At 45.8% G+C, this 27,219-nt stretch overlaps 1 protein-coding gene across 3 annotated transcripts in view; it reads right to left on the bottom strand.

Annotated features, from left to right (window-relative positions):
* Window positions 1-3,367: 3,367 nt before the first annotated feature.
* The window catches only part of LOC139684878 (myosin-IIIb-like), a 35,629-nt gene continuing 11,777 nt past the window's right edge, over window positions 3,368-27,219 (bottom strand). Inside the window, exons 14-29 of one of the 3 annotated variants that reach the window (XM_071581258.1) lie at window positions 26,846-26,959; window positions 25,679-25,790; window positions 24,267-24,313; window positions 23,887-23,952; window positions 23,488-23,607; window positions 22,518-22,603; window positions 22,226-22,273; window positions 20,681-20,728; window positions 20,403-20,494; window positions 19,034-19,165; window positions 18,581-18,693; window positions 18,011-18,210; window positions 16,062-16,151; window positions 15,007-15,172; window positions 14,412-14,684; window positions 3,368-4,935 (exon numbers count right to left, since the gene is read on the bottom strand). In XM_071581258.1, coding sequence (XP_071437359.1) covers window positions 4,900-4,935; window positions 14,412-14,684; window positions 15,007-15,172; window positions 16,062-16,151; window positions 18,011-18,210; window positions 18,581-18,693; window positions 19,034-19,165; window positions 20,403-20,494; window positions 20,681-20,728; window positions 22,226-22,273; window positions 22,518-22,603; window positions 23,488-23,607; window positions 23,887-23,952; window positions 24,267-24,313; window positions 25,679-25,790; window positions 26,846-26,959 — 1,743 coding nt within the window. In that variant the 3' untranslated portion in view covers window positions 3,368-4,899. Of the gene's footprint in view, window positions 4,936-12,179; window positions 14,685-15,006; window positions 15,173-16,061; window positions 16,152-18,010; window positions 18,211-18,580; window positions 18,694-19,033; window positions 19,166-20,402; window positions 20,495-20,680; window positions 20,729-22,225; window positions 22,274-22,517; window positions 22,604-23,487; window positions 23,608-23,886; window positions 23,953-24,266; window positions 24,314-25,678; window positions 25,791-26,845; window positions 26,960-27,219 lie in introns of those variants that run through there. The other 2 variants (XM_071581257.1, XM_071581256.1) reach the window with 2 other exon arrangements.

Consider the following 27,219-nt stretch of genomic DNA (forward strand, 5'->3'; position numbering starts at 1 on the left):
GTGCAAACATAAAAGGCCTACATATCAAAAAAGCCTACTAGCTCTGATCAGCACAGTGGGGCACAGCATGGGATGAAAATTTATTCATCTTGCCAGACCCAAGGATGAAGTGAAGATGAAAGTGAGCCTGCTTATCACAACCACAAAGCATTGCTTTCTTACTGTGCAACTCAGTGTCACCACCACAGGTCTTCTCTACACTTTTGTGGCCAGTGTCCGTGCATACATCATGAGGAAAAAAAATTACCCCAGAAAAGGGCTGGGAAAGAGCTCAGCGAGGCAGCACCTTCAGGGCCAGCCTTGCCTCCTGAGAGGACTGTCTTAGGTTGCTGGGTGACAAATGCAGCTGTGAGGGGCCATCACAGAAACTAATTTCTTAGAACACAAGCAGTATAACCCAATAAATGATCTCTTGAACTGAAATAACCAGTGTTCTACTTTGCAAGGCCATACACATGCTTATCTCCTCTTTAGTCCATTTAAGGCTTTATAAACCCAAAGTCAGACCTGGCAAAGGCTCTATTCTAGCCATATACCACCATAGAATCATAGAATAATTTAGGTTGGAAACGACCTCTAAGATCATCGAGTTCAGCCATTAACCTAACAGTGACCGATCCACCACTAAGCCACAGCCCTAAGTGTCAACATCTATGAGTGTTTTGTACATTTTTAGGGATGCTGATTCCCCCACTACCCTGGGCAGTCTGTTCCAATGCTTGACCACTCTTTAAATGAAGAAATTTTTCCTAATATCTCATCTAAACTTTCCATGGTGCAACTTGAAGCAGTTTCCTCTTGTCCTATCAACCTTTCCTTCCATCAGAAGGTCCCAGATGTTTCTGTCTTCCCTGCTTTCTGTCTGCTGCTAACTTCTGTCACATGGCAGTGCTCCACCTCTCACCCAAAGTGACACAGCATTTTAGGGGATAGAAGAGCCCAGAGGCTTTGCACCAGAGGGACCAGGGAAAAGTGGCCTCCCCCAGCCTGAAGGCTGTGTCTGACGTTTGCTGGGAGCAGAGTGGACAGCTCGGCACCTCTGTGTGAAGCCCATGTGGAGCCAGCAGGACTGCACTGCCAGGCCCTGTCTGCATCAGTTCCATGACACTGGGGCACTGTTTTAATTTAAAATGGATTAGGCTTTGTTTTCTTTTTAGCACAATAACATTGCACGCATTGTTGGGCGATAAAACCCAGAGATAGCTCTGCCAGCGGGGTATTGGGGTGGACGTGATCGGCAGCACAGTCTGAGCTGAGACAGCAATGAGAGTGGGGAAAGTCTATAAAAATGTGTGGCTGCCAGGTCCTGGAGAGGCCCTTGCACAACCTCTGAAGAGCTGCTTCCTCAAAGAGGGTGGAGCAGCAAACTCACTGCCCAGAATCTGGGTGACAGCTGGAGCAGGACATGGTTGCAAGGCAGGAGGGACATGTGTGAGCCAGCTATGCCTTGTGTCAATCCTACTCACAGCCATGAAGTGGTGATGGCACTGATGATTCCTGGGAGAACATCGGGAAGAGTAGGCAAGGATATCTCAATTCACCACAGCGTTTATTAGTTAACTGGCGTTTTCCCCAAAATGGTTCTGTCTCTCTGTGTGTGCTCTTCTGATTTTCCTGGGCTTAAGCTCTGCACTTAGTTCTGGCATATAAGAAGAGTATTGCTCGAATAAGGTGCACTGGCAAAATGATTTTGTTTCCCAGGCTTCTTGGCAGGACTTTGGTATCACATGCACCAGGTTCCCTTGCTACGCTAATCCGTGCCTTTTGTCTGGCAACAGCACAAGGCAGAAGGGATGTTACTCAGTGGTGCTGACCCTGAGCTGCAGGAAGCACTCCTAGAGCACAAGGGCTTTGGGATGTCTCAGGGTCAGAAAGCTCAGTTTGGGAACACCTATCTATACCCCACTCTAGTGTTAGAGACCAGCTATAACTTTTGGCTCCTGCAGAAAGAGAGAATTCCCTAATAAATCCTTCTACAGCCTCAATGGCTCACCAAACCAGTGTTACCAACCAAGCTGACCCTTGCAGGTCTCTGACCCAGTTGTGCCTGAATCTTCTCTTCAGTCACGTTGACTCCTGGCACATGTGATGGCTGAGGAAGATGATGCAGATAGCAAAATGCAGCAGGAGTGCTCCCAAGATGTTCATCTAGCATCTGGGGACCTGACCTGGTACAGCATTCTGCACAGTGTTCTCCCAGTACTTTCCCACCTGAAACTCTTCATAACCTCTCATGGCTTTTTTTAGCATCAGTTTTGCTGCCGACGTGCTCCAGACCAGGCATCCATTGCCTCGGAAGATAACAGAAGGCACCAGGCTCCCTCGGGATCATTTGTCACTGCTAGAGAGTCTGAATTGGATAGGGAAAAACTTTTTAGCAGGGCCTGTTGCAGTAGGTCAGGAGGCAATATTTTTAAGCTGAAGAAGGGTTGGTTTAGATTAGATATGAGGAGGGAGTTTTTAATAATGAAGGTGGTGAGGCAGTGGCACAGGTTGCCCAGAGAAGCTGTAGGCACTGCATCTTTGGTCTAGTGCAAAGTGGCCCTGCCGGTGGCAGGGAGGGTGCACTAGACTTTGAATAGGTCTTTTTAAATTTGAACTATTCTGTGATTCTATTCTGTGATGCTTCTGTGGACGTGTGGGTTGGGGTCAGAGTAGGCTCCAACACACTGTGACAAGTGTAACCAATGCTGCTGCCCCAGCCAGGAATGTAAGATGAAGGGAATGGGACAACATAGAAAACCCCAGAGCTCTGCATGACATCAGTGTCCATCTGCCCTGACCTGCCAGGAAGGTGGAAAAGCCCAAAACAGCCACAACACAAGTCTGTGCAGGCCCTTGTAGCAAGGTGGTTCCAGGAGAATAATGCTGGGTGGTACCAGCAGGCAGCCACTGCTCGTAGGAACCTGGCTGCCCAGATGCTCTGCACAGTGCAGGCAGGAGCAACTTGTTCCCACTGCTACTCAAGTGATGCTAGGACAGGCTAGCGCCACCAGGGCGGGAGACTGTCCCTGGGTGGGAAGGTGGCCCAGGGCACTCAGCATAGGCTGTTGCACCACAGGAGTCTCAAGTGGACAGTCTGAGACAGTAAATGAGATGGGATAAGCTAACTGTGAGCAGCAAAGCCAACACACACCCTGAGTCCTTCTGGGAGAAGGCCTTGCATGATGTGAGGACTGCATGAAAGTCTTTCCCTGGGCAATCAAAGACTTCTGGCCAGGTGATCTTCTGGTCTCCCAGGGTCTTAACACACCATGAACTGACAAGTTCTCTCTTGGTGGCAATTTAATTAGACCTTGCTACACAAAGACTCTTCTTTAATAGGTATAATTATAGCAGGAATGCAGAGAGTATAGTTTTAGTTCCATCAGATGTTGGTAATTTCCTCATTCCACAATCAGTCTTCCAGCATTTTATTTGTCTGACACATCAGATCCCATGTTCTTAGAGGGAGAAAATAGTCAGCAAAACATTTAGCAATAACTAATTAAGTGTGGTTAAGTCAGGCAATTGCAGAGCTGCGACTTAATACCCCAATTTATGTAGCTCTTCCTGCAGAAGAGCTTCTCAGTGCTATATCCACTCTTGTTGCTGATAGATATTATATATACTCAGGACTCAATAGCAATGAAGATTCCTTGTGTTTGATCTGGACTGACATTGTTCCTTCAAAGAAGCTCCAGACTTTCACCTCCTATGAGGATGACATAGATAGGACTCTGCCAAGGCAAAGTTCATGCTACAAATTCAAGCCCAAGTACAGTCCTCAGCTCCCAAAGAAAAACCCTCTGCAAAAAGGAGATTCTCCTCATCCAACTAGATCAACCATCTCATTTGGCAGCACCTACAGAAAAGGATAGTTTACACAAAGGAGGCAAAAGAAGAGCAGCCCACCCACCTATTTTGGATTGGGAGAGGCAGGGAGGGACTCATTCAAGTGCAAATTGCTCATGCACAGAGTATACCAAACCAGTGGGAAGATAACATTGAACAAAGATGTTAATCACCAAAACTTTCAAAGAGCACAGAACTATGTGACTATTTTAAATATATATTTATATCTGTGTGTGTGTGTGTATACCTGAGAAGAGGAAGTAGAAAAGGTCTATAAACACATCATGCTGAGTCTGGGCAACATGAGCAGAAAGCACCAGTTGTTAAGTACAGAATCTGCACAACTGCAAAGTAATCTGCACATGCTGCAAGGAAACCCAGGCCATTTATTATTAAACTGCAAACCAGCCTCTTTCCCAAACTGTATCTTCTACAGATGATGACATTCTGTCTGAGAAAAACTGGAGTTAGCAAACCCAGCCAAAAAACAAGAATTGCCACTGCAGGGCCAGGAGTCCTGTGTCCCCTGTGAGCTGTCGGTTGGCAGCCTCAGCGGTGTTGCTGTCCTTGCTCTGCTGCTCATCCCAAGGCTAATTCACGGGGACAGCCGGGGGGCCCACAGAGTGCCCAGCCCTGTGGAGACCCAGCCCCTGCCTCTCGCTCTGCTGCAGCAAAACCACGAGGGGATAACAGGATCAAAAGAGCAGTAACGAGCTCTGGGAACTTGTCAGACAAATGTGTTTTTAACCAAATCCCAAATGAGCTGCTGAAGGGAAGCATTAGTGCTGTCACGTGGAGCACATGATTTTGGAATTCATTAAGCCTTTGATGCAGTGTTAGTGCGGCTGTCCCCTGCCCCAGCCGCTAGTCATCTGGCTGAAAAATGGCCAAGTTTTCTTCACCCCAGAACTGGAGGAATGGTTTGTGTTTGCAGCAAGTCTCAGGAGCTACACAGTGATAGAGCATGTGTTCTTGGACTGGTCTTGAGGAAAAATGGCAACTCTTCCTGGAGCTCTTAGCACGAACATGCCACTCCCCATGTATTACGATACTTCCTCAGAGAAATCAGATGATTCCAGAGAACTTTTCTTTCTTCTTTCTCTAAGACAGAAGAATGAAAAAATTAGTTATGGAGAAGTGGAACTACAGGTGGAAGTCCTGCATCTGCTTACTGAGAACCAGAACAGAAGCACCACAATTTAGATGAAACCAGAACAGAACTGCAATTGAAAGCCAGAGGCAAATGTTGATGAACATTGTTGGCTGTGGCACAGGGTTATGTTTTTCAACACTATCTCAAATACAAAGTCCTGTCTGAAACTCCAACTCTCCCCTGTTTGAGGACAGTTTGTAAATTAACCATGCTATGGATGTGAAGACACAGAGGTAACTCCATCCATAGCCAAGACATACTAAACATATTTATATTTTGCTTTCCAGGTTAGTAATAGCTCAGCTGCTGTTTCACACAAAGTGAAGAAAGTACCTATGGAAGTCCAACTTGTGCAACGTGATACCAGTGCAGCTCTGTGCAGAGGCTGATGTGAGCGGTGTGGTGCAAGCTGTCTTGGAGCTGGAGCAGCACCAATGCTAACACTGCCTGACCCCAGCTTCAGCATTGTGAGCACAGTGGGCACATTAAACCAGCTCTGTGGAAAGCACGTTGTGTCAGGCATATTTAGTTTTGGATCAGGAGTGAGCACACTGAATCCAGGCTGGCTTCTACAGAAACATTGCTATGTCTTCCACTGCCAAATACTTTCCACTACCCAGCTCACTGGGATTGCAGTCCATTCACCCTCAATCTTCATCCAGGATAACAGGAGACTTACAGACATGCAAATACACAAGTTATCTCCTACAGTCTTAAGACAGAGTGGTAGCTGCCTATTCCTAACTGAGATCTGCCTGGTGTCATGGCCCCATTTCCTCCAGGGGAGACACCACACTATCCCTGGGCTGTGCAGAGCTCCTGATGTACTTGTCACTGTCCCCCTGCTCTCTTCCTATGCATGCAGTCTCAGCTCAGCAGGCCCTTGTTGTGATGCTGTCACTGCAGCCAACATTTGGTGAGACATTGCCTCCGGCAGAGACTGAGCACCTGATGCCCACAAGACCAGTCACAGCAGGGCTCATTTGCTGGCAGACACCTCCAAAGTACAAAAGCAGCAGGAGAAGCCCTTTGAAACCCTCTCCCAGGTCTCCTGACACTGCAAAGTGGTTTCTCTTACTAATTTTCCAGCATCCTAATTTGCTAAATGTTTTTGTTTGACTGGAAGCCAAGCACAGCTTTGGGAACAAGATCTGTGATGCACTGGGGTTTCCCGTGGTGGTGAATGCCAGGATCTGTGATGTGAAGAGCTGACACCAGACACAGTAAGCAAGCTCAACAGACAGACCAAAACACAACCTGAAAACCTTCCAGCCTGGCCTGTCCTATCCAGAGCAGCTGTGAGCCTCAGAAACACTGTGCGTCCTCAAGGAACGCTGCTGCAAACATGCAGCATTCCCAAAACCTGATGCAGGAAGGGTCAGTAGCTGCCCAAAGCCTCATGCAAGCCTCCCTCAAGAGGGGCTAAAGACTGGCCACAACCTTGTAGCTGGACTCAGGTCCAGGGTGCTGCCTCAGTATTAATTCTGCACGTTCTCTGGATGTTTCACAGAATGCACTTTCTCTGGATGTTTCACAGAATGGTTTGAGTTGGAAAGGACCTTAAAGACTGTCTAGCTCCCACCCTCTGCCATTGGCAGGGACACTTTCCACTAGATCACATTGCTCAAAGCTTCATCCAGCCTGGCCTTGAACACTGCCAGGGATGGGACATCCACAGCTTCTCTGGACAACCTGTTCCAATGTCTCATTACTCTCACAGTAAATAATTTCTTCCTAATATTTAATCTAAATGTATTCTCTTTTCTCTAGAGGCCATTTCCCTACATACCCTTGTGAAAAGTCCTTCATGTTCCAATGTCCTCCAAAGTGGCTCTGAAAGAACTCAAGGTGAAACTGTTGAAATCTGAAATAGTGTGTAACATCCTGTTTAAAGCTGCCTACACGGGGTGGAGAGGTGGCTGATAGGATGTGATTTTCTAATCAGTTTTCAGCAACTCCAAATTCTGAAAAAGGAAATTAATGTGCAACAGGTTAAATGATACATAACAGAAATGACAATGTGCCCTTCTGAGAATATCTTAGCACCTCCACCAATTCTCTGAAGAAGGACAATAACCACAACAAACTAAATGCAAAACCATAACAGAGTCCATTAGAGAGGTAAGCTGAAAAACTAAAAAAAAAACCAAAAAAACAAACTAGCCCAAAACAAAAAATCTTTATCATCCTAGAAGCTTGCCAGAAATAATATAAGAGAGATGTGAAAGACCATTCAGAGAATGTAGATGCAGCAGCAAAGCACAATGAATGATCCACATCAGCAAAGTACAAAGGGAAATTTCCATCCTACAACTTCCTTTTGCAGGGATGGATGAGACAACCTACTTCAACTGAAAGCATTCAGCAGGGTATGTTTAAAAACAAATTTATAACACAAACAGTAAATTATATAAATGGCATTTATCCAAGAGCTCTGGAGAAACCCCCAACACCAGAAGCTATGGGACACGCAACCTGTTGCTTAATTCAGCTTGAAACCAGAGGAATGACAGGAGGCAAATGAGATGTCAGAGTTGGGCATTTGTTTATATAAGACACTTGAGTAAATCTGGGCACCTGAATGAATCTGAGTTCCACACAGGGAATTAGGAATAGCATCCCTGGGCAAATAGAGAAATGGGATTAAAGGGGGAAAAACAAGCCCACTCTAGCAGAAGGAGTGAGGAATCCAGTTTAAGGAATGGACAGATGGATGCACATGGATGCCCAAAGCATTTTCAGCAAGATCCCCCACAAAATGTCCTTAATCTGTGTCTTCCACAACATGCTTATTCCCATGGTTAATAGCAAGGCAGAATGTAATGAATGGAAAATGGTCAGTGTTGAAAATGGAGGAACACACTAGTGTGCACCACCAGGATCTGTGCTACAGTTTGTGATTTTTGCTGTATTCGTAAGTGGTCTGGGTGTAGACACTGATGAGGCAGAGTTGGCTGGTGAGGCTGAAGAGTGCAGTATAGTGAAAATAAGCACTCACTGTTAAAGAAATATCTCAGAATGAATGGCTGGATGACAAAATGACAGATAAAATAATTTTTGATAGATGTAATTTACAAGGAGAAATTCTACCTGCACAAAGGAAGAGTTCAGAGTAATTATTCTCACTCTGGAAAGAAGCCTGGGTTTTTAGCCTTCTCTCTCAGAGAAGGTATAATGGAAACAAGAAGAAGCAGAAAAGGGGAAAGGGAAAATCAAATGTGTAAGACAAGAAGACAGCCAAGGGAGACAAACTAATGTATCTAAAACCATGTGCAGTGACCAAGTTAATTTGGAAATGACTACTTGTTATGTTTTGTAGTATAGAAACAAGAGCCTGTAGATTAAGTAATGACCTAGCTTAAAACACAAGCAAATTTAAAGTACTTCTTCACTATGCATCATGGATTCTTTCACACGAGAGAAATTCAAGAACCATCTGAATGCAATCCTGTGCAATGTGATCTAGTATCACTGTGCTTGAGCAGGGAGGTTGGACCCATTCTGTGATTCTGTAAGTCTGGGCAATTAATTAACTAGGAATTATAGGATACAAAATAATCTAGAATGGATCAAAAGCAATCAGGTGGTCCTATGCAGGAGCAAACCAGCAAGGACTGCTAGACAGAAGGGTACTTCAGTCAGAGTAAGAATAAACTGAAAATTGCTGGGAACACGTGGCAGAGGTAGTGTGGCTTTATGCCTATGCAGCTGTTCCACTTGCTCTAAGCATACCCCACTGGCCACCTTCATGGCCAGGATCTCCTGCTGGTTTGACCCCTACTTCTCCCACAGTAGTTTTTATGCTCCTGTGAGGCACCAGGAGGAGCAAGCTGATAAGCAAAGCCCTGGTCAAGTAGCCTGTCCTAAATGTTGCTGCAAAGCAATGCCAAGCATTTGGTGTGGATGACAAAGTTAACCAGAGGATAGGAAAGGCCATATCTCAGAGATGCTGTCACAACACTCCATAGTCACTTGACACAGGCTGAAGTGAGGCACAGAGTAGTGTGGAGAGCCTTGTCTGGGCTAGGGGCCAGATAGGTCTTTGAGATGCATTTGAGGAAGAAAACATGTCAGCATACACTACAACATTGCCCAGGAAGAAAGCAAACAACATGAAGGCTGCCAGTTTTGTGAAGAGTTTAAGAGCCATACTGATCCCTGGGTTACAGGTTCACATTCCTAAAAGTCAAGTGTACATCAGAGAGCATGGTCAGACTGAGGAGAGGAAAGGAAAATGCAGACTGTGAAAAACAAGAACAAGAAGGGCTGAGAACAGGAGAATGAAAATTTCTTTTCCAGCAAGCCTGATGAGGAAGTTCTGGCCAGATATCTCAAGGGCCAAAAGCAAGACAGTGCTTTAGTTTGGACAGAACAAGACTGATCTGGAGTAGATCAGTCCAGAGGTAAAATGTTTACAGCCAAGATCATTCAGATGTAAAGCACAGAGGAAGATAAGAAAGAGGTAGAAAATTTTTTTGCAAAAACACGGAGACAGGTTAGGGAAGCTCGTTAAAGGATGCTATGAAGCACTAGTTCTCCGTAGGGATGGAGTGTGAGGAGATGACTTGGAAGGCATAGATGATGAAATAAAGTTTCTCCCCAGCCTTCAGGCCCAGAGGAGCACTTCCATTTCTCACTCCCGGGGATCGCAAATCCTTCTTGCTGCTCTTCCCTTCTTTCTGTGTGCTGCCTCTGCCCAGTTCCCCATGCCCATGTTTCTACTCCTAGCCTTCCTCTCAGAGCTCAGCTTGAGTCCCCTGGGGCATGAAATGCAGTGCTCAGGGGTTCTGTAAGCTGCCTGTCCCTCTTCTGGTTACTGACCCTGCTCACACAGCCCAGTACAGCCTGGTGTTTGCCTTTTTTGGGAGTACATCCCATCCAGTTCATCATATGCCAGCTGAACTATAACATGATATAACATGAAAGACCTTCCCTCTCTGGCTCCCACAATTTGTTCTTTGCTTTTTTCTAAGAGGTAACTTTCCAAGCGCCACAAGGCAAGTTGCTGCTGTAGAAAATTAGGTAGGGCTGCTCATGTATCTGCTCCTCTTCAATGGATAATCGTGTCATAGAATTACAGAAATGCTTGAGTGGAAAGGGACCTTAAGTATCATCTCAGATAGGCAACAATTCCAATTCCCTGGCATGGGCTGGACACCTTTCACTAGACCAGGTTGCCTGTCCAGCCTGACCTTGAACACTTTCAAGGGCATCCACATCCTCTCTGGGCAATCTGTTCTAATGCCTCACCACCCTCATAGTAAATAATTTCTTCCTCATAGCTAATGTAAACCTGCCTGTCAATTTGAAGCTATTTCCTCTTGTTCTGTCACTGCATACCATTGTAAACAGTCTCTCTGCAGCCCTCTTGGAGCCTCTTTAGGTACCGGAAGCTGCTATAAGGTCTTCCCAGACTTTTCATCAGGCTGAACAACCCCAACTCTCTCAGTCTGTCTTCTTTGGACAGGTCATCTTCAGGGAGAAGGTGAAGGTAATTCTTAGCTCTCACACACAAAGGAAGCTCCAGTGCTGACTTTGGCCATGAGCAAGAAGCATTCAGGCAAAGACCATGCTAGAGATATCAAATCTGCATTTTATTCTTCAGCAGTCTATTGTATTCCCAACTCTTCCCTCAGTTGTTACCAGCTTCAGGCATATATTTGTCTCCTTGAAAGCCCAGCACTAGCCACACTGCTCTCCGGCAGCTTGGCTAGACCTTGCATGTAGGCAGTGCACTGAGTGTTTGCTAATGACTCTGCTAAACAGTGTCTTGCAGAAAACATGCCAGTGCTTCCAGTGTTCCATAACCTCCTCTGACTAGCAGCTTCTCACCCTCTCATCCCTTGGTTTCTTCTTGTCTTATCACAGAGAAAGCAGAAATAACAGATGTACAAGAAACTTGACCTGCCAGCACAGGTGTGCTGCCTGTGTCTGTGCCAGGTCCTGTCTGTCTATATTGCGATTCCACTTCCCACCCATTGCAATAAGGGCGAAAGAAACCTGTGACTGATCTGGTTTTGGGAAGCTTGCCAGATATGCTATGCAGACCTGCCAGGGAAATATTCTGACTGTCCCCTTGTGTCATTCCCCACAGTATCACTTGTGAGCTGTGCCTGCAGCAGCATCCCAGGGGGTACTGGAGGCAGCTGCTGGGGAAGAGCTCTTCATGACTCTTGTTGGTTCAGCATTACCCCTGCCAGGCTACAGGACTGAACTGTGTTCTGCAGCTGGATCTGAGCCCTAGGCACACTCTTTAGCACAGGAACTAGGAAAGAGTTATCAAGCCACTTAATTACTGACATGCATTTCTAATACATATCTCAGCTCCATGCATGAGTTCTTAGAAATGTTTTGGCTGTGAAGTGGTTCTATGTGCTACTCAAAAGGCAGGCTTCCCAGCTGCCCAGCAGTGGAGGAAGCCAAGGGGAACACTGGTAGATGCAAGGCTGCCCAGCAAAACATCCCTGGGCTCAGCCAGGAAGACTCTGTCAAGAGCAGCCTTTGACTGCCTGGACTGGTTCTGTCCTGAACAGCTTCAAGGCAGCTGCCAAAACCCAACAGGAGGAAGAGAAAAGGTGTGTTAACGCTGCAAGGCAGTGCTGGGGAGAGTGAGGATGTCAGACTGGAACAGTCACCACTTCCCTGGCTGGTGCCCAGCAGCACTACCTTGAGGTCCGGTGCAGCTCAGCACCAGAGCACAGGGCAGGAGAAACAGCCCTGTGGTTAAGGCAGTGCTGAGATACTGCCACGTGCACTCTGAGTTGCATCCATAACAGCACCAGCATGACGCAGCTGCACTCCTGCACTCCTGAGGGGGGCGGCATGGCTGTCCTTTGGAGCAGAGGGATCTGCCAGGGAACCACTGAGCCAGAGGGAGCTCAGCACCAGCTGCAGAGGGGAGGTCTTGCCCATGATATACACAGGGAGATGATGCTGGCATGGGAGGAGAGCATTACAGATGGAGTAAGGAGTACTCCAGGAGTACTTAAGGAGTAAGTACAGGAGGAGTGACTGTTACAGTTGGTAATTCTGTGCCAAGGTTAGTGGCCTACAAGCCTTCAGCTTCTTCACTAAGACACTTGGCTTGATCCCATGTCTACCCTCAGAGGTGTTTGCCTTTCCTGTGTAATCCATGGCTGAAATGACTGCAGGTAACAGCAACAAAGAAAACGCTGAGCTCCTCCTTATAGGATAAAAAGAGATTTATTTTAAAAGATGAAAAAGACAGTACAAGTAGTTTGGTCCTCTATATTTCAAACCCTCTACTCTCAGTGTAAAGCAGCATGTTGTCCAGCCTAGACTTGCTGTGATTCCAGACAGGATGAATGAGAATGTTTCACTAATGATTCCCTGACGAGCTCTGGTTAAGGACATGCTCCTGATGCAAGGGCAGGAAATTCCCTCTGCAAGAAAGATCTTCTTGACTCTTGTCTCAGCTTCTGTTCAAGTGCTCTTGCCTTCGACAAAAAGGATACATAAGTTTTATTTGTTACTGCCAAAGCCCTATTCCCTTAGCTCCCAGAGTAGCAGACAGGACCAAAACAGAGAGAGCACTTGAAGAGAAAGTGGTAGGCCATCAGTAGAGGTATTTGTGACAGAACAGGTTGTTGGGAGATATCCAGTTTATGACTATTCACTAGTGCTAAGCAACAAGTGCCCAGGGAGACTGAAGTATTGACATACAGACTATCAGGCACTGTGGGTCTGTGCAGAGTGCAACTGTTCCCATCCTCTCCCTCTGCAAGGGTCAGGCTGGTACACACACTGCAGTCACAGCCACTGAGACTGGCTAATTTAATTTCTGCATCAGTCCTGTCTAAAGGCACAAGGCCAGGTGGGTGCAGCAAAAAAAAAAAAAGAAAATAGACATCTGTATGTCTGGGTATGTTCAGTACTAGTGCAAGGCCCAGCAGCACTGGAAGAGCATAAGACTGAGCCACTTAGACCTGCAAAAAGAAACAACTCATTGGAGGACATAAAAGGAAGGTTTCTATCAGCTATCCCACTGCAACAAGCCTGCAGTTGTCTATGCAGTTCCCACATGTTTTGTCTTTCTTCTGCCTAACCTCAGATGTAGGGAGCATCCCCTTGGTACATCAATGAATGGTAGGTAGAGAAATGAAGCAACTGAGTCAAATGTTTCAGGGAGAGGATTTTCTTAACCTTCAAGAGAAAAGACAAGACAGGATGCGGCTAAAAAGCTGTGCTACAGCATGAATTCCATGTGAGAGTGGAACCATGAAGGAAACTGGGAAATCCTGCTGCAAGGCTGGAAGCCCTGTGGTGGGTCAGCAGCCAAAAGCGTGGTTGGTCTTCTGATCCCTCACCACTCCCAGGTGACATGTATACAGATTTTTCCAGAGGTGTACAACAGCACCACAACAGCTTCCACCTGACTTCAGCAACTGAGTGGCACAGGAATTTACCCATTGGGGAGCTGCACATCCACTACATGCTGCAGACAACGTAGGGTCAGTCAAAAGGCCTTTCTTGGCCTTTCCATAGACTTATAACCTCCTTAGTGTACCACAGTCTCAGTAACAAGCTGTGCTTTCAGCTGCTGAGATCTTGTTTGAAGTCCTCTTTAAAGTAGTAAAGACCATAGCCTTTTTCAATGTTTTGAGCCTTTTCTTCAACTCACTGCCCTTGATACCCCACAGGCTCTCTGCCCAGCACCTTCCTCCACCACACTAAGTCACTGCAGCTGACTACTGTGGCATGCAGACAGGCATTCTCATAGTCCTAGTCTTTCCAGCCCCAGGCCTTCAACAAACTGTGAGCTCCCTCCAGCAGCCTTGCCATTGTACTGCAAGCACTTTGTGCACCACAGCTGCTGGGAACCCAAACCTAAGCTGATTATTCCCAGTTTTCCTGCTCTCTTTGCAGCCCTGCACTGGAAGCTGTCTGCTGCCCTCTGTTTCTCCTGTTTTATTTCTGTGTAGCTTGTGGCCAAGAGATGCTTCAGATGGAGCATGAAAAGCTCCCTTGCTCCTCCATTTCCCAGGAAGCTGAACTTGCTGTTTGCCTTCCTGCCTCCTCTTACTGTGCCATTTGGGCTACACATCCTCAACGCTGACAGCTCGACAGCCCATGTTTAGAGATGTTCAAGGGAGTGGAAGTGAACTGCAGTGAAAAGCAGAGGGACAGTACTAAGGGACCAGTGTCTGGGACACTGGTCACATCACAGCCCTTATGCTGTGGACTTTTCTTTGGCCATCTCAGTGAGCCTCTCTCAGGGTCTCCCCCAGCCTGGCACTTCCAAAGAATACAGTTTGGATCCCAAGACCACCAAACAAAACCTGTGACCTGGGAGCTAAGAAACTGAGTGCTACTTGTGGAAGCCTCTTCTTTCCTGCCCCTGGGCAGAGTTGCTCCACATGTCCCAGAGAGGCCATGGCTTGGCAGAGGATACGCCCCAGCTCACCTGCTGAATTTCCTGCATTGCCAAGCGTATGGAAGAACAGAGGTGAGAGAAGGCTTGTTGTCTACTTTCTCCAGAGCTTGGATTTGTCTCACTCTTGTCCAGGGTCTGTTGTTTTTGGAAGTTCTTTGTCCTTGTGAACCACTGCAGAGCAGGTTTGCTGCTGGAAGGCATGGAGGAGCAGGAGTCCTTCTCTGGAGGGGTCTCTGCCTTGCCTGCTGGTGAACTCAGCATGATGCACTCCAGATTTTTGTAATCCAAACTCTTACTACTTTCCTGAGGAAAGGATGAGTGGATTCAGCAGTGGTTTGCAGCCCTCCAAACACACCAAACAGCACAACAAAGAGGAACACACAGCTGAATCCACTGCTGACATGCAGGGGCCAGGGGGGTGTCATCCACCTGACAATGCCTCTCCCCCACCCCAGGACTCCCTAGTTGGTAGCACTTCCCAGTGCATGCAGAAGCAGCCAAGCTGCTTGACCAGAATGTGACAAACACCAACAGGAAAGCAAAAGAGAGATGCTGCTGCCATGACTCCATCTACTCAAGACACTGTCCCCATCTGCTGTTCCCACTGCAGACCCTTGGCATTCACCTGCCCACAGGGAGCACTCAGGATCTCCATGAAGGGCTGGATTCCCATGGTCTGGTGGTATTGAACCAGTTCAGTAAGTGAGGCGTGAGCCCGGTCCTCCCCCAGGATGACGTAGCGCTGGTTGGGCTGCATCTGGATCATGTAGTGTCGGCAGCGGCCTTCGCCCCTAGGGAGATGCACAGACGGGAAGAGTCATGGCACAGGGCTGCAGTGCCTCTCCAGGCACCCAGTAGCCATCTTCTGCACTTGTGGTCTCAAGACCCCAGACATGATCAGTATCCACAGTAACAAATACTAGACAGAGGCAGGAGATGTGCTGTGCACTAACATACTGTGTTCACAGGTGCTGGAGGAGCAGCAACCTCAATGATTCTTCCAACCTAGTTTGTCCACTCAGCCATATAATACAGCCTAAGCAGGACCTCTACCCTGGGAGCCACAACATCCCACCCAAAACCAAGTCTATTTTTTGGCAAGAGACAGACTTTGCAGTGTCCTGTCTGGTACTACAAACTATCTGATGCACCCAGAACACGAGAGGCTGAGCATCATCCTCACTGGACTCCTCTGTAGAGCAGGTTAACTCCTCCAGCCAAGCAGTTTTATAGAATCACAGAACTCTAGAATTCTACGATTGTAGAATTTGAAGATCACAGAATTTAATGCAGTGCTCACTTTCATAGAATCATAAAATCATTTAGGTTGGAAAGCCCTTTTAAGATACTTGAGTCCAACTGCTAATCCAGCACCTCCAAGTCCATCACTAAACCATGTCCTCAGTTGTCACTTCTATGTATCTTTTAAATATCCCCAGGGATGATGACTCCACTTGCCCTGGGGAGCCTCTTCTAGTGCTTGACAAACGCTTTCCATGAAGAAAGCGTCCCTCCTGATGTCCAATCTAAACTTACCCTGGTACAGCTTGAGGCTGTGTCTTCTTGATCTGTTGCCAGTTGCCTGAGAGAAAAGGCTGACCCCCACCTTGCTATCTTTCAGGTAGTTGTAGAGAGCAATAAGGTCTCCTTTGAGCCTTCTCTGCAAGGCTTGTTACCTACCTGTACGTCAAGATGTAGCCTGGTCGGCTCTGGCTAATCCGAACAAGGAAGCAACCCAAAGGCTTGTCATGCAGCAAGTTTTCAGCTTCCCTGGAATCAGGAAGGAGTTTTTCAGTGGAAAGGGAACAGTTGCCTTGTCATACAGCAGTGATTCTTATCCTATCTCATGTGCTACCAAGGTACGCAGTCCACAGGGAGTCCAGCATCTGCCCCACGTGTTCTTAGCTACAGGGTTCCCAACTCGAGCTTGGTGGTGCAGGATGCATTAGCAGACTGAGGAGACACAAAACTTTCAGCCAAAGCCGCTCTAAGCAGGACTGCTCCAAACATGCTCCAGCAGCATGACTACTGCAATCGCAACAGCTGGCTTCCAGCACAGAGCACATGCAAAGCATGGCTGAGATGAGGGAACTGTGCATACCAGCATTTCCTACATGCCAGGGCTGAAGAACTCAGGATGAAGTGGGGTAGGGGCTAAGCCCAGTGCCTTGGAAAAACACCGACTTGGATTACACTACTCTGGCTCTCTAACTTCCTGCTGGAAGGAGGTCTTCCCCCTCTCAGCCCAACAGACAAAGCTCTGTTTTGTGCTTGTCATGTGCCTTGTTCCAGGCTAAAGGTGACTGCAAATCACCAGTGCAATTTGGGATTGCTCTGGCTGCTCCATTTCATGAGGCTGAGCTTACACTGCTGTATTGAGACTTAAGTCTCCACTTAAGCACCAGTGTCTTTGGGAAGGATCTGCCATGTCCTTCACTGCAAAGTGCTCATAGCTAGCCTGTATTTGAATTCAGACAGTTTTGTCTTCTAGGCACTAGTTCCTCCTCTGCATTCTTCAGTCTGTGGACAGAAGCATTAACGCAGGTTAGAGCATTGATAATTATCTTTAAAAAAAAAGGAAAATGAAATGTAACTACCACGGAATTGTCAGCTACTGTAGTGTCCTTTACTAAGCTAATGTGCTGTGTAATGGTCTGTGAGTAAATGTTCACACAGACAACCTGATAAAATATAGGAACCTGCAATCTAGTAAGATCAAGCGGTGTTTGCAGAAAAAAAGTTACAAACTGCAACAAGATGATACTGGCAGTTAGCAAGCACGGATAACCATAGATTAATTAGCACACCAGTGAGACTATACTGCTGTCCTGCAGCTATCTGATCACTGGCATAATCAGCATTTGTCTGATTATCACACTGCTTGGAAAGTAGTGCTTGGCTCAGCCAAGAGAGTAAAGTGTGAGTAGCAAAACTTCAAGCATTTAAATAAAGGTTTTCACAAAAACACTTTAGAGTTCAGTCTTATAAACAACTCAGTAAGAAAGAAGGGCTTTGTGGATGTCTTTCCTACTCTGAAGAGATGTGAACAACACCTATGCTACACCTTCCTTGGACAGACAGAGGTATCAACAAAAACACGTCCTTTTCCTGTATCAGAGGGCTGTGGGGGAATTTTGTCCCTCTTAATACTTTTTTAAATAAACATACAATGAATTCTGTATTCTCATGCTGTAAACTGAGGTTTCCTCCTGATCTAGACTGAGATACAAAAACAGTAATGAGTCAGACCAAAAGTCCATCTTCATGTCTCTGCAAATGGTTCTCAACAGGGTAAATGCATGTTTGTTTTCCTCTCCTTTACAAACCTCCTTTCCTTTCACAGGATCTGTATTGAGGAACCCACAGTAGACTTGCTTCCTATGAGTTTCCACAGTCTTTCCCATGACCTATGTGAAGTTTCAGCATTTACATCCTGTGACAGGGACTTCCAAGCTTCCTCCTAAGGGTTTGACACTCACAGATTGAAAGGGAAAGGTTATGTGGGTCACTCCCTTTCCTTAAGGAAGCAAAGCCTGGCAAATCCAACCTATGCAGTCCTTCTAATGACACAGTGGCTTCTGCCTGCCTGTCACAGCCCAAGCTGCAGCCACTGTGTCCAGTGTACTCACCTCCGGCTGATCATTCCATGCAGCCAGCTTGGAAAGGCCCCATCATCCTGCATGACCTTCTGGGCCTGTGTCTCTTTGAACCAGCGGAGAGTTGCTCCTCTCTTGAGTTTCCTCATTTCTGCTTCTTCTCCAGTCTGTTCCTTTGTTAGCAGGACAGGGCGAGGTGCAGAATGGTCCAAAAAGTTATCAAAAGGTGTGGACTGGAAGTGGGGATAGATGGCAAGTTAGCATGAAAGCAAGGTCAGAGGCAGGGGACCTATGAAAAGATCACTTCAACAGGTCATCCCATTCCTGAGTCACTTTGGTAGGTGATCCCACTCCTGAATCCCTTGAGACAAGATCAGTCTCAAACTATTAAACACTGCTCTCAAACTATTAAACACTGCTCTCAGTTCCTCATAAGGTCCTGACCATGGTTTTTTACAAACCACAGTAGGAAAGGACTCACACTTCCATAACAAGAATAACATTCTCCTGGGACCACATGCAGAACATCTATGTGCAGAGGCAGATGGAGCAGGGAACCTGCACATCTGGCTAAGGGGCCCCAAGAAGAGGGAATATCGCTACCTCTGATAGTTTGCTGCGTGGCCGTGGCACTGGTGGCTGTTGTGACTTATCAGAAGGATGGGGACTAGGCTGAGGGTGCCTCTTCCGTGGCGTGGGAACTGGAAGGGTTCTTTCTGCAACAAGAGGAAATAAGTAGGTGAAATCTAGCATCTAAGATTCACAAGATCCATCTGTCATGTGCCCTGCTGCACAAAGTATGTAGGAAAGACAGCCTGGCTCTCCTTCCAGCAGAGCCAGGCAAACAGTCTTTACAATACTGCTTCTGCTCCCCACAGATGAAGCTGCACTTTCAAAGAGCAGAAACACCAGCACCTCCCTGTCCACCATAGCAACAGAGCCTCCAGCCCCAGGAGGGCGGAGGGCAGTCCACCATGCCCTGGGGCTTACAGCACCTCATGGTGCTCATCACACCAGTAGTCATACACAGGGGCAGTGGAAGTGGGAGCAACTCACTCTGGGCCTGTGCCTCCAGGGCCAGCTGCTGTCTTCTTTCTCTCTCTGCCTCCTCCTGTAGATGCTGTGCTTGAGCTCTCAGCTCAGCCACCAATTTTAGATAACTCTTCTTGCATCTGAATCCCTTATAAACTGTTGAGACAAAAGTTGTGGTTAGAAAAAAAAGTGCTGTTCATGCCTTTGTCACTCTCTCAGGTAAGAACATTGGGTGGTATTCTTTCATCCAGATTCTTTCATCCAGTGCAAAGCTCTCGACACCTAAGCCATGTTAATAAAGAGGGGTGGAAATTCTAGTGTGAGCAGGCTGTCAAAACCATGTGAGAACTGTTTTCTACTACGTTGCCAGATCACAGATTTATAGAAATCAAATTACAGATCTAAGCTCTTATCTCTAATGCTAAGGTACTGAACACCTGAAAAACAGAGTCCTACAGAAGGACCTGTTAACCTTCTATCTCCCTGGTACCCTTCAGACACCACGAAGAATTTCCTTGGTTTCAGCCGCCTGACACCACAGTAAAGGAAAGCCTTTACCATAAGCAGCCATCACAGGGTTCATCAGGAGTATTATAGACACTGCATGATCCTACCTACTCTACCAGGTATTAAAGCACATCAACTGAAAGCTTCACTTTCTAATTTCCTGCTACTCACACATATTCCCTATGGCTGAGAACAATGCACAGCATGTGACAGTCTGATGTTTGTCACACTGTATGGTGCACAGCTGGAAGCTGCTCAGATGCTTCAGCAGTGCAACAACCCATACAGAAGAGAAGTACAACAGAGAGAGACTAGGCAAGGTGACAGCTTCATCCTCCTTCTGGCTGCACAGTCCTCATGAAACCTGTGCAAAGGGAAGTACCAAACTGCCCACAGCCACACTGGAGAAACAGGCTGCCAGAGCAGATGCTACGTGGAAGGAAAAATAAAAAAACAAACCAGACCAACACTTCATTCCTTTCTGTCTGTTTCTGGAAGCAGGAATGAGAACTGCTTCACTCATTTTCCTCTGCTCAGTTCAACACAACTCACAAACAAGCCCTTACTTCGGAGAACAGTTAGCCAGACATTAGGATAAAGCCAAATCACATGCTTTCCCTGCTCAGTTCAGCTCTCCTGTGCACATACATTCCCTCTCCAAGACCCACACTTGAGTATAAGGCTCTCCCTGACTGAGGAGGACCACTGAGAATGTGGGCATTTGCAATGAGCACTTTGACTTCCCAGGGCCTTGACAGGGAGATGGTGCCTGCCCTACCCTTCTGTCGTCTGCAAAGGTGCAAAGGAGGAGCAGAGACTGCAGAAAAGGTTTTTCTTCCCCTGGTCTGAGATCAGCATTGAGGGACTCTCCTTTTCCAGGGCTCACCTTTCTGTATGACAACTGCTGCTCTTTCCATTTGCTCCACACACTTTGTCAGCTGTTCCTGATGCCAATAATTAAAGAAAAGTCGTGACTTCCTGTGAAGTTTGGAAGAGAAAGATGCAGTAAGAAACATTATTTATGTAAACTTGCATCCATCCTCCTTTGGACAGGCCTTTCCTACAGCCATAAAGTTCTCCCTGAAGGGAATCAGGTAACAGACTACATGCATGAGGTCTCTGCAGTTTAGTTGCCCATTCCTAACAACAGTGATCCACACCTACCCACATAACCAGCCTTTCAGATCTGTATTTTGCAGTATCTCCAAGCAGCTGAAAGAGAGGAAAATAGTAAAATAAATAGTTTTCCCCCCAAAGTGAACACAACACAGCCAATGTTTTTCGGTGCATAAGGGGGAAGAAAATGCCTCAGCAATTCCCAACAGTCAGTAGCTGTCTGTCAGTCTGTCCCCCTTGAGGTACAGATCGTATCACATTTGGGAACATCGGCAAAGGAGTTCCCAGAGGCAGATTTGCTTCAACTCCCTGGGAGGCAATTCTGCAGAGCCTATTTTAATCTTAGAACTGTTCTTCCTCATTTCATTTCCAAGCTCTTTGAAGGACAAAAGTTGCAAGGTCAGCACAGCAAAACTTCCGGGAGAAAGTCTGTTTTCCAATTCCAGTTTCATTTTGCAGACTCTAGTGATAAAATGTGGATCACTCAAAGATTTCCTGGCACTTGGAACTGAAAGCAGTACTCTAGTTGCAACACACAGACAATTTCCCCCCTCTTCCTGCAAATCCAGGCTGTGAAATCATAGTGACACTTTTTGTTAATATCTCACATGGCAAAGCAGAAGTGTTTTTCCTTCTATCTCAGCCAACTTCCACAGTGCCACAATTCATATCCACGGGATTTTTTTTTTCAAATGCATCCTACAATTTTTGCGTCTGAAAACACACCACGCTGCTTGTTCATGATTATCTCTCTCCCGTGTATGAGATTCTCTTGTGATCTCACTTGGATTTGCAATTCTTATTATTCAGAACTGTCAGGAAGTTCAAGGAAGCACTGTGAAGGCTGGAGGAGCAACTGCCAGAAGAAAACTGTTCCAGGAGATCGCTGAAATCCTTTCCTTAAATGACTAAAAAAACCCTCTTCAGCTGGCTGCCTTACATGATTCATTCTCACTATCAATCACAATTGACGCTGGCAGGAAGAAGGGACTGGGAATGTGGAGAAGAGGAGGTGGGGAACTGCTGCCCTAGATGTAGAAAGGAAAAAGCTGACAGGGTAAGACTGTCCCTCTGCAGAGATGGAAGGTCATTTGCATGTATAAGGACCAGTAAGGTTCTGAAAGTGCTGAGGATGTATTTTGCCTGTACACATACAGAATTCTTGGACTAGAAACATACTCTCTAGCCAGGGAGAGACTGAGTGATGGCTGCTTGTTCAGCATTGTCTTTATTTTCTTATCCCATGAAGCTGTCATGAAAGAGCCTGCAGAGGCCCTGCCATGCTGAGTTCAGTGGACATCCTTGACCACTATTGTCACTCTCTAAATTGAATTATCTTGGCCAGTTTTCATTTCACAGAATAGCAAAGGTTTATGGTAATTGAATTGCTACATAACAATTCAAGAAAGATTTCATTCATCATTGTATCAATTCTTTTTAAACATTAAATGTTCTTGCCCAGGATCTTTGTTCCCCAACACCACAAAACCCCATCCTCTTTTTGTCCCTTTTACTTGGTTTGCTATGCTACTCTGAAAGTAAGAGACTCTGAAGAACAAACCGGACTGCACACAACAAAGCAAGTGTTCCTACCTTTCTTTTGTGAGAGAAACACCAGGCTTAACTAGAAGAATTCCATATCTGTGGAAAACAAAACCATACGGACACTTAAGAGCCACATCCTTGATGTGCTCAGCTGATACATGTCACCCTGGCAGCAAACAACAATAAATCACTGTCTTTCTCACTCAACTCCCACAGCAAAAAATCCCATGATCTCAGACCAGATGAACTTTAAAGAGTTTGTTTTACTCCTTGCCCCTGTCTGGCTATCAAGGTTGTTTGCCTAATGATATCTAAGGACCATTCAGACATTTAAACAGACCTCTCAGCAAATTCCTCAAAGGAAGGTCTCCAGGAGAAACCATCTCTTCGGATACGGATTGTCTCCAGCAGTCCATTGTACCGGAGCTGAGGCAGCGCAACAAAGAGGATCAGAGAGACAAGGATAAACAGGCATTAGGACATCAGTTTGTTCCTTTGCAGCCCTAAATTACTTCATTCAGCCTTAAACTGAAACTGCAGTTCAAAATGAAAAGGTTTTTTTTTTTAAAACGTTTCCTTGGTTAAAGACTGAATTTACCACATCCTGTAACTCTGATGATTAACCACTCTGAGTTAAGAGTTGGAAACCATAAAAACCAATGAAAAACTTCACCTTCCAGCCATGGGTACTGCTTTGCCTCTGTCCCTTAGAGGATAGCTTTTCATGTTTAAATCTGGACACGGAAGAACTCTGAGGCATGGATGAACTTCCTCTTAATCCTACCCTTTTTATATACATTAAACAGGCCACTGAGCTTTCTGAACTCTTCTAATCATTTTCAGTATTCTTTAAAGCATGTAGACCTCAGGCCTGACACAATATCCAAATACAGTCATATCAGTACATTTCAGCTCCTATCAAAGCAATCTCATCTTGGCTCCCATTCAGAGTTGCCCTGGCTGATGAATGAGAACAGTCTCCTCTGGAAAGCACTTTTTCTGTAATACTGTCTGTACTAGTCTCCATCTAGAAGGAGATGCAAAGATGAATCCTAGTGTCCAACAAGCAGATCTCACTGCATTCATGAAAAAGAAATAGCAGAGAACTAAGACTGCAAAACCTGGACATAGCAGTCCCTGTCATAAAAACAAGCAAGTACTGAGAATATTTACATGTATATAAAGTGTGGCCACTCTTCCTCTTGGAAGGGGAGACTCAGAGGAGTCAGCTTCCACACACCATTTTGGTGGGGTCTGCCCTCCACTGAGGTGTGGCAGATGTACCTGTAAAGGGCACTGCTCTTCCTCACCTGCAGCAGCACCACCTGGCTGTCCACCACACCTGGCTCCTTCTGGCTGTTGGGCTTTATGCAGCGCACGAAGTGTGGGTTGGCAGAATACATCCTCTCCATCAGCACCATCAGGGAATGCTGCCAAGGGCACAGGAAGATCAACAGTCCATCAAATCAAAGCACTACCAGAGCCTGATATGCAATATCCTGCGGTGGGAACTCTTTTGTCACCCCACAGCAACTTCCTGGGTTCTGACAACAACCTGATCAGTCCCACCACGATCAGTCCATGCTCAGCACCCAGGAAAACTCCTCTTTACATAATGGATGCTTTAACTATGTTTAGCAGCCTGGAAGCTCCAATGAAAACATCACTGCACTCATCTCACGGGGAACTGTAGGGCAGCAATACTGTACCCGGAACTGAGCTCCAGCAGATTGTTTCCGTGTGCTGTTGAACTTGTCGTCCACTCCTGGTAGGACCTGAAACCAGACCAAAACAAAAAGATCGCCCTTAGAAAAGGGTGCTTGACTGACAGACAAAGAACTCTGCTGGAAGGCAGATGGCAAAAAGGAGAGAATGGATTTCATGGGAGGGAAGGCAAGTTATACATAGGAACAGCAGAAGGAAGCACAAAAAAAAGCAAAAAGCAAAGGAGAAATTGTTGCAAATTAATTGTAGTCTGCTCTTATTTTAAATCCATTTCTGTCTGCTCTTTTTCAGACAGCTTCTCAAATATGACTGTAGGAACTATGCCATCATTCATCAATTGCCACATAGACCTGAAGTGAAATACCTTGGCTTTCATATGAGGCATCAGTGTTCCTGTCCTGGAGAGAGTGGCTGAAAGAACAGAGACAATAGTTAATTTTGCACCTTGGCTTGCAATCAACCATGTCTAAACATTCAAACTTCACTTCACACACAAGTCTCCTTACAAATACTGACTCACAGGCAGGGCATTAGGTTTCACCATGTGAAAATACAAGGAAAGAGGTAGAAAAAGAAAGAAGAAAATGTAAATGTATGAAGCCTACAATGCAGACAGTATTATTTTCTGCCGCTGAGAAGACAAGGCAATCAGGTGATTAAACAAACCTAAATGACTCTCAAAACATATCAACACGCATCTAACAATGCAGAAAAACCAGTACAGATAGCAAATGGGAAGCTTACTTACAGTGGTCAGGTTATTTAAAGTCAGATGAAAAATTCAGGGAAGTTGAATTTACATAAGGATCTAATAATACTCTTGCACACCCTTGATGCAATGGTTTCACGTGAATCATAAAAATCACAGAATGGTTGAGGCTGGAAAGGTCCTCTGGAGTTCACCTGAGCCAACCTCTGCTGAGCAGAGCCACCTGGAGCTATTGCCCAGGACCAGACAACCAACCTGAGAACATGTTATTTCTGATGTTTATGAACTTTGAAAGAGTTGGAACTAGATTAAGTAGCTTCAGTAACATTGCAAAAGAAGACAGACAGTCCTGAGCAGAAAAGCTGAAAAACACAGTGGAGAAGAGAATTGAAATTCATTACTTTCTTGAAAATCCCAGGAACTGGCATGGACTGAATGGGACAAAAATACTGTAACATTTCTGTACCATAAGAACTGTGTTTAGCCAGTCAACTGCCAAGGAAGCATCCACCTGACCTTTAAATTTTTACTTTCATAGAAGCTTGGAAATTCTGAGGGCTTATTGACAACTGGAAAAAGAGAGTGTGGTGGTAGGAGAAAAATAATGCACGATCTCAGCATTTTTTAACAAGTTGTACTTGAAAAAGAGAATGTGTTTGAAAGGAATAATCTCTACGCCCATGGCCTGTGGTTTTACAACACTCTGTTTTCAGTGTGAACAGGTAGCAGGTATGACTTTGACCAGCTTCATTTCTAGACATGAACAGCACATATGGAAAAAGCCAGTGCCAACAGTCCTGCACCAGCCCTGGAGAAGGTGGAAAGAGATTTTAACAGTAACTTATTCTCTGGAAGAGGATAGAACCTGCCCTGCGTTCCATGCAGAGGGAACAAATAACTCCAGTAGTTCAGTATATGCAGCAGGCCCACTCCAAACTGCAACATACTGAGAGTTTCCCTGGGGCTGCCACCTGTGAAACACACTCTTAGCACATGAGCCTCACCCCCCCCACTTAACTCTTGCCAAGGTGGGCCTTGGTTCATGATGGATGAGCAGAGGGACTTGCCTGTGAATAGCACACTGAGCAAGGGGGTGACGCTGCTGATGAAGAGCCCACGGACGCTGGCAGGCAAGTTATCTCTATTCTTCTCTAGAAAGCCCCTGGCAGCATATTGTACCTGGGGAAAGGGCAGCAAGTCACTAAGGACAGCTGTGAAAGCCACCTCCACAGCTTGCCAGGAGCCAATGTTCAACTGAATGTACTCTGGCTTGCACACAAACACTGTAAACACATATACGCCCCATTCAGATGCCAGTCCTGAGGAACAAATCCCTGCAGATGGCACAGGCATCAGAACCACAGGAGAGCAGCCTGAAACATCCACCTTTTCTTGTTTTCCTTTCCTTGATCATAAATTTTCATTTACTTTTGGTTTTGCTCCACTCTTCTTGTTGCTCTCCTCCTCTTCACTTTGAATAGGCTTCCATCCTGTTTTCATGCATCCCCTTGTTTCCATTGCTCCCTTCCTTTCTCATCTCTAGCCTACCACTCTCCTTTCCATGTTAAATGTTAATTTTTGTGATAATGAATGTCACAAATAACTTAGTCAACAGCGGTGAGATTAGATTACCAAACTATATATTGCAATTACCTGAACTGTCGTATCTGTTCCAAAAATTATCTCCAATCAATTCAATTTACTTGGACCAAAGCTCTCAAAATTGGTGGCAGTAAAGTTACATGCAACAGTAATTAATCTCAAGCTGCTTAGATAGCATTTAATGTATAAATAACTGCATCCACTTTCAAAACATTAATTACCTGGCTGTTTGCACAGTGTTCCTAAGCGTTTGCAATAAAATAGTCACTGCTATGCTGTGCAAACCAATAGGTAAAGGAAAAGCCTTTATTCTGTCCTTTGGTGATGCACAGTGGATGCAGGACTTTTATTTTATAAAGTACTGGTTTAGGACTAGAGTTCTAATAGAATGATGATTTCTAATACCCTATGCTTCCCAGAGGTAGCCCCACTTTCCCTCAGGAGTTATCTCTTCTACACCTTTTACAGAAATCCCAGGGAATCCTAGGAGACAAGCCATGGGAACACATGACTTCTGTTATTAGCATTGTTAGACCATACACTCCTTAACATCAAAGCCTTTCTTGTCAGACAACACTTGCTCCCCCCGCAACATACACCACAACAGCATTCTTTCTGCAAACAGTACATACTTTCCCAGCATAGTGAATGATGCTGAATCCCAAAACACGACCTCGGGCTGGCTGGAAGTGTAAACTCCTTTTGAAGCTGCTGTTCAGTTTATCCACAAAGGTCTTATCAGTTGCCTGCAAGAAAGCAGATTTCATAATCAAGCGATCAGGCTGCAACAGAGACCTGATCAGGCCACATAGAAGCAAAAAAAAGTGTTGGAAGTAGATTTGGCTGTGCAAGTCTTTTGTTGTGCTTTCCCTCTGATTCTTCACAGGAATGCCAATACCATTAGACTGTCCCTGATCTGGATGTCCTGTCTCATCAATCACACACAGAGACTTATCTGTTCATCCTGCTCTTTAAAGTACAGTTGAACCTAAGAGCATTCTCTGCA

Source organism: Pithys albifrons, chromosome Z (genome assembly GCF_047495875.1).
Source record: "Pithys albifrons albifrons isolate INPA30051 chromosome Z, PitAlb_v1, whole genome shotgun sequence".
Classification (NCBI taxonomy): Eukaryota; Metazoa; Chordata; class Aves; order Passeriformes; family Thamnophilidae; genus Pithys; species Pithys albifrons.